The sequence below is a fragment of the Typopeltis vanoorti genome, chromosome 8 (assembly GCF_054136105.1).
Source record: "Typopeltis vanoorti isolate ZY-2024b chromosome 8, IOZ_Tvanoo_1.0, whole genome shotgun sequence".
In the NCBI taxonomy this organism is placed as follows: Eukaryota; Metazoa; Arthropoda; class Arachnida; order Uropygi; family Thelyphonidae; genus Typopeltis; species Typopeltis vanoorti.
In genome coordinates, this window is record NC_143556.1 from 64698984 (window position 1) to 64713949 (window position 14966).

The 14966-nt window shown below is 35.8% G+C and overlaps 1 protein-coding gene across 1 annotated transcript in view; it reads right to left on the minus strand.

Annotated features, from left to right (window-relative positions):
- LOC150104060 (potassium channel subfamily T member 2-like) overlaps positions 1–14966 on the minus strand; it is a 165539-nt gene that overhangs the window by 139723 nt on the left and 10850 nt on the right. The window contains exon 2 of the mRNA XM_090396723.1: positions 13913–14193. Within this exon, the coding sequence (XP_090252849.1) occupies positions 13913–14187 (275 nt within the window). The 5' untranslated portion in view covers positions 14188–14193. The remainder of the gene's footprint in view (positions 1–13912; positions 14194–14966) is intronic.

The following is a 14966-nucleotide window of genomic DNA, read 5'->3' on the forward strand; positions in this document are numbered from 1 at the left end:
GGATTAAAGAGAATGGATACATTATGATAATGTTGGATTTTCCTAAGGCATTTGATAATATACCACACGAAAGGCTGTTGCATAAACTGGAGGATATGAAATTGGAATATATACTCTTGACTTGGATCATGGGATGGTTGAGAAATAGATATGAAAAAGTGGTATACAGTGGATATGAATCTGCCAGATTTAAGGCGACCAGTGGTGTACCTCAGGGTTTGGTCCTTGGGCCATTATTGTTCGATCTGTACATTAATGGCATCAGGCAGTGTCTAACAGCAGATGTGCAACTGTTTGTCGATGATGGGAAGATGGGCAGGGCAATCAGGGATGCTGCTGATATTCAGCAATTACAAAATGATTTGAATAGGCTGGAAATTTGGGCAAACGACTATCATTTGGCTATCAGTTTAATGTTAGTAAGTGTTGGTGGATAGGAATTTGAAGTTCAAAGGTCACATAGCAAAAGTTGCAAATATAACTCAGAAGATAATTGCGATGTTGAAGCGAATCTTGACATGCAAGGATAAGGAAGTCATTTTGACTCTTTATAAGGCTTTGATAAGACCACCCCTGGATTATTGTGCCCAGATTTGGTTTTCCGGGTTCCAAGGAGATAAAGAAGCTGTGGAAAGGGTGCAATGAAGAGTTACAAAGATTATACCTGGATTATGGGATTTAGATTATGAGGAAAGATTGCGAGAAAGACTGGATTACAGACTGGTTAACAGGAGAAAGAGAGGTGGTATGATAGAGATCTATTGCATAAACGTTTGAATGGGTGTTATAGGATTTCAACTGATGAAATATTTTGTTATATGGAAGGTGGGGGAGAGAACACGGGGGCATCAATGGAAGTTAAATTTATTTGCAGTCAAGAAAGGGGTAAGAGCTAGGTTTTTCTTCCAGTGAGCAGTGAGTGAGTGGATGGAATAGTTTGCCTTTAGGATGAGTGTATCTAGTGTGAATGAATTTAAGGGAAGGTATATATATATATATATATATATATATATATATATATATATATATATATATATATATATATATATATATATAATTCAAAATATTTATAAAATAAATTTGTTATTTAATATACTTCCAATCGATATCAGTTGCATAATTAAAATGAGTAAAACGTATTAATAGAATGATGAAAAATTACTAAAATATGAAGTACATTTGCGTTTTATGAATCTTTTAAATAGATACAAAATGTAAACCTGGTTGTGCAATATCTGGAATCGAATGAATACAAAACAAAAGTAGCTTCTACTGATAGATAATCCTATTGAATCATTTACATTTAAGTAAAAAAAATGATCAAGTGTATTCTGGATGCTAAGAATATCTCAGCGAAGCCCTGATACACTTCAACTCGACTACGGGTCTCTGCATGCAGCGTTTTACTAGAAGATGAAATAACAGTTTTGTAGGAAGAGAGGATGTATCTCATATAATCTCTGAGATGTGAATAAAAATGGATAACAGAATAATGGTTAGAAAAATAGGAGAAATAAAAGAAAAGGAACCGGTGTCCTTCTGTATTTGAAACTTAAGACATACACTTGGTCTATTATGCATGGATTAATAATATTATTTCTAATAATAACAACAGATTTATATTTCGTTTTGGTTTTTTGGCGAACTTAAAATTTCAACATCGGTCATAACAAATCAAATCATTGTCCATAACAATATGAAGAAGTTATTCAACTGTCTCATAAAATCATTTCTGAGTTTATTTTATGTATCCTAATACCTTACCCCAACTATTCCCTTCATCTCTCCTACTATCTCCATCATCCCATCCTATCCATACTACATCAAACTAGAATCTCAGGCCTTACGCAATTTTTGTCGACGTTTCTATATATTTATGTGACTGTTAGGTTTCGTTTGGAAGCCTAGCATTTCACGAGTAACAAGTCATACGAATTACGATAAACTCAACTTCCGTCTGGGAATGACACTCGGCATTTTTACGAGATGCGTCGTTCAGGGTTCGTAAGAAATACGATTTCCTGTGTCTTCCTTCGCTTCTTATTTCTCCAAGAAGCGTTCGAGAAGTCGTGTGATCTGTTCCTCTTCTGCTTTATTTATCGATGTTTTATGTCACTTCTCTGAATGTTCTTCGTTATCTGCTTTAGCAGCGAGGCCAAATAGTGGAAGACAGAAATGTATTGCTGCATTATGAAATTTCCTGAAAGTTATTCGAGCCTGAAACAGCAGTCAAGGTCTGTAAGAAAATACGACATCTTAATAATACTTTCTTAAGAATGTTTTCTTAAGATAGCTGGATGAAATAAAAGGATACTGTCTTCGTATAACACAGCCAATGGATGTCAATTATTAGACAAAAGGAGTCCTGAAGACTGAGCAATTGAACTAGGGTAAATGTTTATTTTAAGGTTGTCTTTACTTCGTTGTGTGAATTACATGATTTTTGCCGGCGAGTTGTGAGTTGTAATTCTTTTAGTTTCGATGAAATATCCACAAAGTTGGTTTTGCTTTTAAATTAGAGAATGTGGGAAGCCAACAAACTGCAAAGCTATTGATTTTGTCATTTTTCCTAAGAGATTGTTAATCGAAGTAGGAATGAGGAAAGAGAGAGAGAGAGAGAGAGAGAGAGAGAGAGAGAGAGAGAGAGAGAGAAGGCGCTTCAGTGAATAGAATTGCTCTCTTCCATGAAACATGAAATTAATGCTATTGATGATTGCTAATTACCAGAAGATGAGGTAATGAGATTCACTGGAACATGGTTGGATCAATTCGGTAGGAAGAAAATAAACAGAGAATAAACAACTTAAATTATATAACGTCTTGTGAAATATCTTACATTAAGCTGTTTAAGTGACATAATAAATATGTGGCACGATACCAACTTTTTGTGAGAGTTAGATAAATCACAAACCTCGTATTAATTACAGACCATGAAACTTTTTCAATCCACTTTGAAATCTCAAATAAGTAATTTCACACCAAGCGATGAAAATTATCTAGTATGTTCGCAATGAAAGAACATTCTACACCTACAAGTAAAAATGATAAATGAAGTAGATGATAAGTGGTCAGGAGCATTTTTCGATGAAATATATAGATATCGCGAATAGATAAACTTTAAATAGATATCTGGTGCTATCTTTAAATACACCTAGAGAATATGTTGAAGAAGGAATTTCTGTTTTGAACACATTGTGTATACGTATTTAATTTTCAGTTTGGACTACTTAGATGTAAGTAGTCCAAACAATTGTGTAATACGAGGATTCAATGTGTGCTATATTATGCACAAGATTTGCAAAAAAATCCTTATAACTTCCAAAGATAGAAAAGATAGAAATGCTTTTTGAGATGACGGCAAAAGGCAAAATAAGCAGTTCAAAAACAAGCCCTTTTGCTCGTGTTTTAATGTATACAAGCTTGTATTATTACTTGATAAATACAGTAATCAATTAAGCCTAGCATTTCTATTGAAAAATAGCCACGGCATTCTACTTCTTTATGATGTTTGTTATTTAATACTGACATTACTGCAGTCATCTGGGATATTCTTAGAATTACGTCTTGTTCTTCCAATTGCGCGTTCTACGATAATATCGTTGTTTGAGGGAAAATACACGACTGCCGTTCGAATCCAAGCAGACAATGAGTGCTAGTAATCAGTAATGAACACATGAACTCTGTGTGAAAATAATGATTACTATTACTTGATTTTTTAATATTTTATCCCTTAAGCTTAACAATATTATTATATTAATATATTCGTGTTATTGGTATAGCAATATGTACTGAAATTAAACACAATTTAAATAATGAAACTGTCATCGTATATGAACTGGATTCCTTCTTGGGTCAAGTAAAGAATGCGCATTCTGCAATGTTATCTAAAGAGACGAAGCGAGATACTCTGAACGAAGTCTTAACTTAAAGTGGTTAGCGACGTCTGCAAGTAAAATTTTCAAAACGTAAAAAAAAAAAACATATAAGGAACGAAACATCAAAATCCTTGCAATAGCAAGGATTTTAACAGGTATAAAAATTTTAAAGAAGGCATCTCATTCAACAAGGGACCATAGAGTAATCCAGAAATCCGAAAGTTGTAAGGCTAAGACATTTGGTTCGTTCAGATACTCTGAACAGCATTTAAGAACAGCATTTCACTTCGTATAACTATTTTAATCACCTAATGCTGCCAGATGTTTTAAACAATTAATAGAATGAAGGTAAAATTGACGTAAAAATGAAAGCTTATTTTGGTAATAATATTGAACAGAAAAAAAATAACAACAATAAAACAAGAAGTGTTGTTCTGAAGAAACAGAAGAATAAAAATCTTATTTAATAAGTAAAATTTGTTGTTTTCTTTAAAAATAATTAAATAGAAAGTAAAAAAAAAGTCAAACTCAAAATGAAGATGGTGTTTCATGAGACTGCTTTACGTTAATGTTATTTTTAATGTAGCGATCCTTTCGCGGTGGAATAGCCAAGGTTTTAGAAATGTCGAAAAACTGTTCTTTAAAAAAAATACAAAATGAGCTGACGACAAATTTTAGAATCTCTCTCTCTCTCTCTCATGATCACGGAGATTTTGATTTTGTCTGCTTTATTGATGAACTACATTTTGCTATACTCAGCATCAAGCTATTGGGTTGACATACGAGATTTTACATTAATTCTGCTTTAAAATGAAAGAAGTGTTAGTGTTTCTGTAGAAAAAATAAATAAAGCTACATTGGTATCCGTTGAAATGTAAAACCAATTTAAATGGCACTCTAATTAATGAACCAAAACATAAAATTTGCATAATGAACTCAATTGGCTTTCTGAAAATAGTTTAGTGAAAATGCTGAATTAGACCAAATCGATAGATTTATAACCTTCAATGCGAAATTAATTGTCTGTGAAGTCAAGCGAACGTCTGATTAATCTTAGCAGACATGTTTTATGAAAATTCATACACTATAAAGAAATGGAAGAAACAAAAATCATTTTTCTTCTTTTATCTAACACTCTTTTAATAAGCATGTTAATTATTGCTGATTTTCAATAATTTAATTTTTATAAAAAAAAAAAACGAAATTAGTTATTAGGAAATAAAGGAAAAGTATATTTCCTTCGTTTTTTTTAAATTTTATTTTTCTGACTGACATTAATTTTGCAAAAAATTATTAGTTAATTTTAATTGCTAAACATTAATTTCTAGTTTTATTGAATTTATAAATCTGTTGTTCAACTAGTTCGCAAATTTAAGTAAATTCGTTATACAAATAATATTTTAGTTCATTAGCAGAGTGTCTTTGGAACTTGGTTTTACATTAATTTAGTTCTAACATAATTTATTTTTTAATTTCGTTTTTACAAATACTTAAGTTATCTTTATATGCAAGCTTCCAATGTAATGGTTAATTAGTAAAGCTAATACAGAAATATAGCTACGTTATCTTTATTATGATTCGTAGATAAGCGATATACTGTACTGTATATGATGGCTTCTTTAACAACTGCGTATTAAAACGAATGGACTATTTTCATGGTGTGTATTTTAAATGAATGGACACTTGAAGAGTGATGAAAAAATCTTAAACAGTTTCCTCAAGAATGACCATCTTCTTTAGGGTAACATTTATCTCTAAACAAATTAAGATTCATTTTTTCTAAATTCATCATTTCTTAAACGAAAGTTATTTATGTGTGCATTTAATTTAATATTCTTATAAAGATATTCTGATTTATTTAACACTTTACAAGTCTCTCGCTTGATCATTTTATATGGGATTTTTTTTGCAGCATCTGCATTTTATCGATAACTTAATATAGGAAAGAAAATTCTCTCCAACTTTTGTTCGAGTTTTGTAGTTGCTGAATATCGACACAAATTTTAGCAAGCAGTTCTTATTGGAATTTAAAATTCTTTCTGTATTCCCTTTTATTATTCTGTATTTTAATTTAAAAAAAAAATGAATGCCGTGCACCTGAGAGAAATTATCATTTCTGTCTGTATATAAATTAATTTTGTTGTGGTTTGCGAGTTTGAAAGTTGTGACGTCATTCATCCTAATTTACATTCACCAATAGGCATTTATTTTATTTCTAAAAATAATATTGCAACTCATATTTTAATTACAGCCTATAATTTTCTAAAAATATAAATATGTTAAATAAATTAAAATAATTTATAGTTAAAATATGCATAGCATATTCCTTGAGGTGTTGCAATACCACACTTGAATGTTTCATATCCCAATACTACATTTAAGTTTTGTTAATGAATTTGAATTATCGTGGCATAATTAGTTTAAGAGTAGTTTTGTTTATAAACGAAAGAACTAGCGCGTTTATAAATGAATGCAAATAAATATAATTAGTTTGTCTATAAATAAAGATAAATAAATATAGCTAGTTTAGTTTTAATTGAATATAAAATAATATAACCAATTTCTTTATAAATATGCAGGATTATATTCGCACAGGAGATCATTTTAGAAATAAAAATACATGAAATATCACTTTGGAATATTGGAATACAGATCGAATGCCGATTCAAGATCTCGGCTGAATCGATCGACCGTGAGATGCAGTGACTGATTCATTCAATCCAATGCCCTTGGAGGGTAATGGATGGCAATGCTGTAGCCAATGAAGTTCTAACTGAGGCTCGGCTATTGCGCTTACCCTCCTGCCATGATCAGAGCTTTAATAGCTCAATAACACCTTATCCCTACACTGTCCTCTACAGATAACGGGGAAGATGAAAAGCATACTTGCTTCGCCCCTTTAAGCCAGTCCTTATAAGGACTATAAGGAATACAGATCGACCAAGCGGTTATGGAAGCAATTAATCGACCGTGAGATGCGGTGATTAATTCATTCAATCCAATGCCCTTGGAGGGTAATGGATGGCAATGCTGTAGCCAGTGAAGTTTTAACTGAGGCTCGGCTATTGCTGTTACCCTCCTGCCATGATCAGAGCTTTCATAGCTCCATAACACCTTATCCCTACACAGTCCTCTACAGATAACGGGGAAGATGAAAAGCATTCTTGCTTCGCCCCTTTAAGCCAGTCCTTATAAGGACTATAAGATCGACCAAGCGATAATTAGGGATCAATCGACCGTGAGATGCGGTGATTGATTCATTCAATCCAATACCCTTGGAGGGTAACAGATGGCAATGCTGTAGCCAATGAAGTTCTAACTGCGGCTCGACTATTGCTGTTACCCTCCTGCCACGATCAGAGCTTTAATTGCTCAATAACACCTTATCCATACACTGTCCTCTACAGATAACGGGGAAGATGAAAAGCATTCTTGCTTCGCCCCTTTAAGCCAGTCCTTATAAGGACTATAAGATCGACCAAGCGATAATTAGGGATCAATCGACCGTGAGATGCGGTGATTGATTCATTCAATCCAATACCCTTGGAGGGTAACAGATGGCAATGCTGTAGCCAATGAAGTTCTAACTGCGGCTCGACTATTGCTGTTACCCTCCTGCCACGATCAGAGCTTTAATTGCTCAATAACACCTTATCCATACACTGTCCTCTACAGATAACGGGGAAGATGAAAAACATTCTTGCTTCACCCCTTTAAGCCAGTCCTTATAAGGACTATAAGATCGACCAAGCTTTCCTTATAGGAAAGCTTGGTCAATATAATCCTGCGAATATAATCCTGCATATTTATAAAGAAATTGGTTATATTATTTTATATTCAATTAAAACTAAACTAGTTATATATTTATTTATCTTTTATTTCTTGGTCAATCAATCAATCGAGAATGAGGAGAATCGACCGTGAGATGCGGTGATTAATACCCTTGGAGGGTAAAGGATGGCAATGCCGTAGCCAATGAGGTTCTACCTGAGGCTCGGCTATTGCTGTTATCCTCCTGCCACGATCAGAGCTTTAATAGCTCAATAACACTTTATCCCTACACTGTCCTCTACAGATAACGGGGAGGATGAAAAGCATTCTTGCTTCGCCCCTTCAAGCCAGTCCTTATAAGGACTATAAGGACTAAGCTTGGTCAATCAAAGAACTATAATGGTATCTTTATCATCATTGGTAATTCTTTTCTTTCTCTTTATGGTAGCTTTATCTGTGAGAATCCGAAGCGTGGTTGTCTTGGCTGCACGCCTTTTGATCCGAGACTGCAGGCAAATGCGGAAGTGGGAAATTAACCCTACCAGTACCCCCAGGTAGGGTTAATTTCCTATCGCTACAAGTAATCCAAGGATAATAGACTCCGACTCTAATTGGTGGTAGTCAGGACATTTTTAAGGTGTTGATCCCAAGGTTCGGGGACTTGGTCGATGACACGCCAGTAGCACCATCCAGAGCAGAAGAAGACCTACTTGTGATATCTGTAACCAGCCCATTGGTTCCAGCAAGAAACGTCAGTGCGTCAGCGTTCCTGCAGCAACGAATATGAGACATTTCGTTTAATCTGTCTGCAATCGTGCATTCATCACCCAATTGGCCTTGGGGTGCCACACTTCCAAACATTCATAAGAGACCAATGCTGCCATAAGAATGGAGGGTGTGAAGGCACGGTTGAACAAAGAAGAAGAAAAGATCCTAGCAACTCATGAAATTCGCCTTTTGGCAAAAGGTGTCAACAACATCAATGAGGCCCTGGCTGAAGTTTTTCCCCCATCGTTCATCTGATGCCATCAAGAGTTACGGGAGGAAAGCTGCCTATAAGCAGCTGGTCTAAGAAATGGCCTACAGATAATATCTCCATATCTCCTGTGCCGTCCTCCATAAACATCTGTGTTCCATTCTTCCACCCAACCTCCAGAAATGACAGAGGAGGCTTGGTCTCTAGACTTGCCTCAGCTGTGAACCAACCTCCCCTTCCGGTGTGTAATCATAACTCTCTCCAAGCAGTCTTTCGTGCCCATCTTTATGGACGTGATGTCACTCATAGTCTTGACAAATACCTCCAGGAGGTATTCTCTACTTTAAACCAAAAGACAGTACAACGCCGGACTCAGCCCAGTTCCTCTAATAATGCATCTATACGGAAGGCAAAGAAAGAGGGCTTATGCAGTAATGTAAGCCCTCTACGAGAAGAATAGAGGGAGGTGCGCCCAAACCCTCGTTGATGGCGCCTCCCCTCCTTCTCTTGAAGAAAAGCACGAGACCTTCGTAGAGTTTTGGAGAAAAGTGTTGTCTACTCCATCTCCTCATCTTCCAGATCAAGATCAACCCCATGTGCTCCGGTCCATTCCGGTATCTTCAATATTTCATCCAGTGTCTAGAGAAGAAATTAAGCGGCTCTCCCATCTAGCTCATCTGCCTCCGGACCTGATGGATTCCCAGCATCTAGGCTACGGAAGGTGCCTCTGCAGATATTGCAAGATCTATTTGATACTCGATTATTCTCCAGAACTATTGCTCCATATCTTCGCAGTTGCAGAAGCATATTTATTCCCAAGAAGGACGCAGCCACTAGAGCAGCAGACTACAGACCAATTATAGTTTCCCCAGTGATTCTCCGTTTGTTCCATAAAGTTTTGGTTAAGAGACTACAACAACGTATTAAGCATGACTTCCGTAAAAGAGCTTTTATCCCTTCTGATGGCTGTTCCGAAAACATATATGTCCTTTCCTTCCTTCTTGATGATTCCCGACATCGCCTTAGGCGTCCCTACATGGCGTCCCTGAACCTCCAAAAGGCCTTTGATAGCGTCTCCCTTCCTGCTATTCTCAGAGCGCTATCTATTGTCGGATGTCCAGACCTTTCTTTCATATGTATTGGAGCGTCCTTTCTATCACTACAGGATCCCGTGTGATCTCTATTCCCAATGTTCGAGGAGTTCATCAGAGTGATCCTCTATCTCCTCTTTTCTTTAACTGCATCATCGATGAGTTTCTTTGCTCTCTTCCAAACCATATTGGTTACTCCCTTGGTGCACACTATTTTAATGCGATGGCCTTTGCCTCTGATCTCATTCTTATGGCCTCTACTGAAGTAGGCCTGCAGGAATTCCTCGACCAGGAAGTTGACTTCTTTCATGCCTTAATATTAATGGAAAGAAGTCCTGCTCTGTAGCCCTTGTCCCTTCAGGCCGTGACAAGAAGTTAAGGTCGAGAACATTGAGTTTTCCCTGCATGATAGATCATTACATTCTTTGACCATCCTGGAAGAGTAAAGATACTTGGGTATCTTCTTCACTCCAAAAGGAAGGTCTTCTGTCTCTTCAGCCTTTGTCGCTGCGCTTACTCTTTTGAGGAAAGTTCCTCTTAAGCTACAGCAGAGGCTCTTTATTATATCTAACTATCTACTTCCGAGGTATTACCACAATTTGGTGCTCGGAAGAACGTATGTTTCGGTACTATCCCGAATAGATAAGACTGTTTACTTTGCGGTGAGATCTTGGCTCGCCTACCTCCTGATACCCTAGTGGCATATTTTCATGCTAGAGTGAAGGATGGAGGGCTCGGTATTCCACCTCTCCGCTGGTTAATTCGCGCGACTGCGTTTCATCCAGTTAGCAAAGTTTGAAGCTTTCTCCTCGCCCATCTGCAGGGAGGCTTTTCATAGTTCTATTTTTAAGGATGAATATAGACACACTAGGGGTTAAACCCAGGACTCCCAGATACTGACAGCATCGGCATAGCATAAGAGATGGGTATCTCTACTTCATGGCACTGTCGATGGTGCTTCCCTTCGTGACTCTTACAACGTGCCCCGCCCCTTAACATCAGTGAATAAGGGATGGTACCAGATTACTACCAGGATATGAGAATGTAGACCGCATTAGGACTAGAATTAATGCCCTGCCTACGAGGGCCCGTACAGCTCGTTTGGGTAGAGATGACATTAGCTGTTGGGCTGGTTGCCGCTACAGTGAAACTCGATCTCTTAGTGTTGTTTTAGAACACATGGAATCCGTGTACGGAGGCATGATGCCGTGGTCTCCATATTAAACAGCTGTTTAAGAAATAACGGTTTGGAGAACATGGTAGAACCCCATTTCCGTACAGAGGTAGACATAAGGAAACTAGATTTGATAATAAAGAGAGAAAAAGAAGTATGAGTTATTGATGCTCAGTTAGTGGGTACTGGGTACCCACTCATCTCTAGCCATCTTAACAAGGTGCAATACTACAAGCAGAACCAAGACCTTGTAAGATTAATAAAGAGGAGTTTGGGGCAACTCCTCACTTTACCAGTGCTGCTATTTCTTTTTGTGGAGTTTGGTGCTCCTCTAGTTATAAAGATCTCTTTATTAGAACTGTCATATGGAGACTTTAAAATTCTGTTTCTGCGTGCGCTGCAGGGTACACTGGTGACTTGGCGCTGCCATTAGCGTATGACCGTTAGGATGCCTCGTGCTTGTAAAGGTTTCGGCCTGGTAAAATTTGTAAGGGTAATACTGCACTCTTAGTATGAAGTTAATAAATAAAAAATTTTTTTTTTTACATCATTACATTTAGGATGACTGATTCAGAAAAAATCCTGATTTTTATTCTAATTTTTTTATCTCCAAAAGAAAGCAAACGGGTGTAAATACAATTATAGAGATATATTCAGATGTCGCGCTATTTACATTGGTTTGTTTAGGCTTCGAAGGCTAAATTAACTCGATTGTTACCTCAAGTTCTGCCGTCCTTAAGTCAGAATACTAACTATAAAGAAAGATAGTAAACAGTCACTTTACTTGTCAAGTTGAACTTGAAAGTACCAGGCAATGCACTTTAGACCCAATATAACTGATCAACTACCCAGAGGCTGAAAACTGAAACGTGACGGATTTGCACATTACTAGGAACACGTCAACGTTTTTTTTTCCTTAATCGCGCAATTTTCAACTATCACCACCACAGCAATAAGAGAATTTTATTGTCACCATAATCATCTTTCATGAGGTAACATTGGATCAAGTTGTGATAAGTAATTATCTTCTTATAAAAAAATCTACGCCAAATTGTTCGCTCATCTTTTATAACTGAACTTCTTTAAAAATTATAAAATTCATTAGATATTCTTTTATTTCTGTTGACAAAGATGATAAAAATGAGCAAAAGGCTAATGGAAAGCAAATTTGATTAAGAAGTAAGATCGTTGCTATGTTCGTGTTTGACCATGGTTACGGATCAATGCTAAGAGCATTTCCTCCTTGGTTTACCTAAGTAAACCAAGGAACTTGAGTTTCCGATTGTCATTATCTGCCTTAATGAAATCTGTAGGACTGCTCAAGTCTGAGTTAGTTAAGTGAAATTGTGATAAAAACTTTTCTACAGGAGTTACTATGATTTTTAATTTTCATAAAGAAAAAAAGTATATATCCAAATACATCTATAGCATTAACGAAGACATTTTATTGGTGAGCATTTCAAAGGGTCTTAAAAATCCTAAATCATTTATGTAGATTCAAAAAAGAGAATATTTGATAAATCTCTGCTCTGTACTTCAGCCTATAAACGTACCTAGTGTTAACTACTGTTGCTATAGCTATTAACTAAACGATTAATGTACTATTAGTCGACGAAGAGCACTTAATTAAATGGTTTTCTTTAACTGAAAAGTAACGAACTGTATTATTCGATAGCTGATTTGAAGTTTTACCTTGATGAGTGGTTGAACAAAAGTCCGATTAACCCAAAGCAGGGAGCAGCGAAGTCAAATGAGAGTTCTGTCATTTAAAAATCATAAAAGACAGTCTTCAAAATTGCTTCTAGAAGTCGCTTTTTTAGCCTCTTCTATTGGTGGAACGGATCAGGCTGAAATTCGTCAACCTTCAAGTAGAGGTTACAGGACGATAAAGATTTACATTGCTAATGATCTGTATACCGAAGCATTATTATGATGGAGAAGCCTGCAATAATACTCTGTCCCTCAATACAAGGCGATCATCTCTCCTATCGGATAAATGTTTTTATAATATTTGAAGTTTTCTGTACGGAGAAAAGTGAGTGATCATCAAGTTTACGTTTGGAGTATACGAAACTAGAATAATTGGTGATTATTTGCACAAACGGAAGCCACATTCTTGAAGTCAGTTCTCAAGAATGCAAAATGTTAATCCGAATTTGATCATTTATATGCGTTTTCATACAAATGTTTCCGATTTCGCCATCTGTCCAAGATGAGCACGTCCAACTAGTAACCACAAACATGCCTCTGTTGTTAAAACGTTTGTTTTTAAAATCTAGATTAGCGTTACTTCTAACGAAGGAGTTGTCCAAAGCTAGAAGTAGTTACTTGGTTCTATGTTCCAAACGATATCTGAACCTTATGTTTTTGTCCATTTTCAGGAAGATCTAAACACGTTCAAAGAAAATCTCTCGGTATTCTTTTTAAAGAATGATATTCTTGAATATAACTATGGATTTTTCAAGAATATCCTGAGATGATGCAACAGTATGTTACGTGTAGATTATTGGTATATTTCCAGATGCAACTTTTTTCCAAAAACTGAAAAAAAATTGACTTACAGGAGAATTAAATCCATTTTTGTATGTTGAGAAACAGAAATTTTGATTGAAAAGTATATGACTCATAAAAAATCTCTACGCACAGTCTATATTATTTCTACGTCAATCCCTCAAAGAAGTACAAGACAGTTTGAGAACGAGATTGATCTTTTCTACAGTGCGAATAGGAACAATGCGCATAGAAAACCTAATTTATTAGCTTGAAATTTTATACTTTTATTAATAGAAAATTTAAGTTGCAATATATAAAAAGAAGCGTTGAATTAAGGCATGTTATCGAAAAAGATCGCTAATTGATGTGTATAATTATTTATCAAATTATATTAAGGCTTCTAGGCGTACAATTAATGGGATGACGTCATAGTATTCTCATTTCGTAGTTCGTAACTATGGATGACATAGCAACAGAATTTTTCGATATTATCAGTAACTTGAAATATCAGTGGAGTTGCAAAGATATGAACCTTGGAATGTGTAGAGTGACGTTGTCCAAGCTGTCGGCAGAGGGAAAGGGTATGGTGGGAAGTCCCAGATTTCTCGTGGGAAGAGGAGAGATACGTCCTTCTATTTCTCCTCCTCCTCCTCCTCCTCCTCCACTGATGGAGTTGCGGGGTGGTGAGCGAACTCTTTCTTGACAGAATCTCATTCGATCGCTGCAAGCACTGTTGTCGACTACCCAGGTAGGAGTTGGTGGCATTCGGCGATCTTGTCTGCGACGGAAAAACCACAAATTGGACATAGTGGCCTGGAAACGAAACAATGGGCAACCATCCTGTATTTGTGTTAAGTAAGGAACATTATAAACAACCTGTGATATCTTAATTTCACTTTTGTTAAGTGAAATTTGGGATAAGGACTTTAAAAATGATTCTTAAAATAAACACTTCGGGTCTGAAATAATTTTGATACTCACCCTAATGTTTGATTGACTCAATCGGGTTAAGAATTTCTGTACCTTGTTAACCACTATGGTTGCACAACAGACAGAATATATAGCTATGAGGACATTGCCTTGAATCTAGAGTTTAGTTACGATATATTAACATACCGTTTTGTTTTCGCTTACGATAATAGAATAAACAGTTTTTCCTGTTATTTTGCACACAATTCAAATTCGAGTTTATTAGTCTCTTTCGACTATTATGGAGTTTTAATTTGAGGGTGGAAATTGGATAAAATACCATACATGACTTCATGAATATGTTTAATTATGTTATACGATAGAGTCAAAATATATATACTCTAGTTATTCTTAAATCGAGTAGGCAATATACTGTTTCAACTAACAACATATTTCAACATATTAAATAACTGAAAATTTAAATAATATTTAAATTTAAATTTAAATAAAAATTATAAGGTAAATTAATACACATATTAAGTGCTAGGGTTACACTTGGGACTTCTGTTATGATGATTGACCACTGCAGCTCTTAGACTCATAGATGACTACAGAGAGGTGAGTTTTGACTTTTTTCTTTTCAAAGTTGTTGTACGTGTGTTAATTTAGCGGTTTTA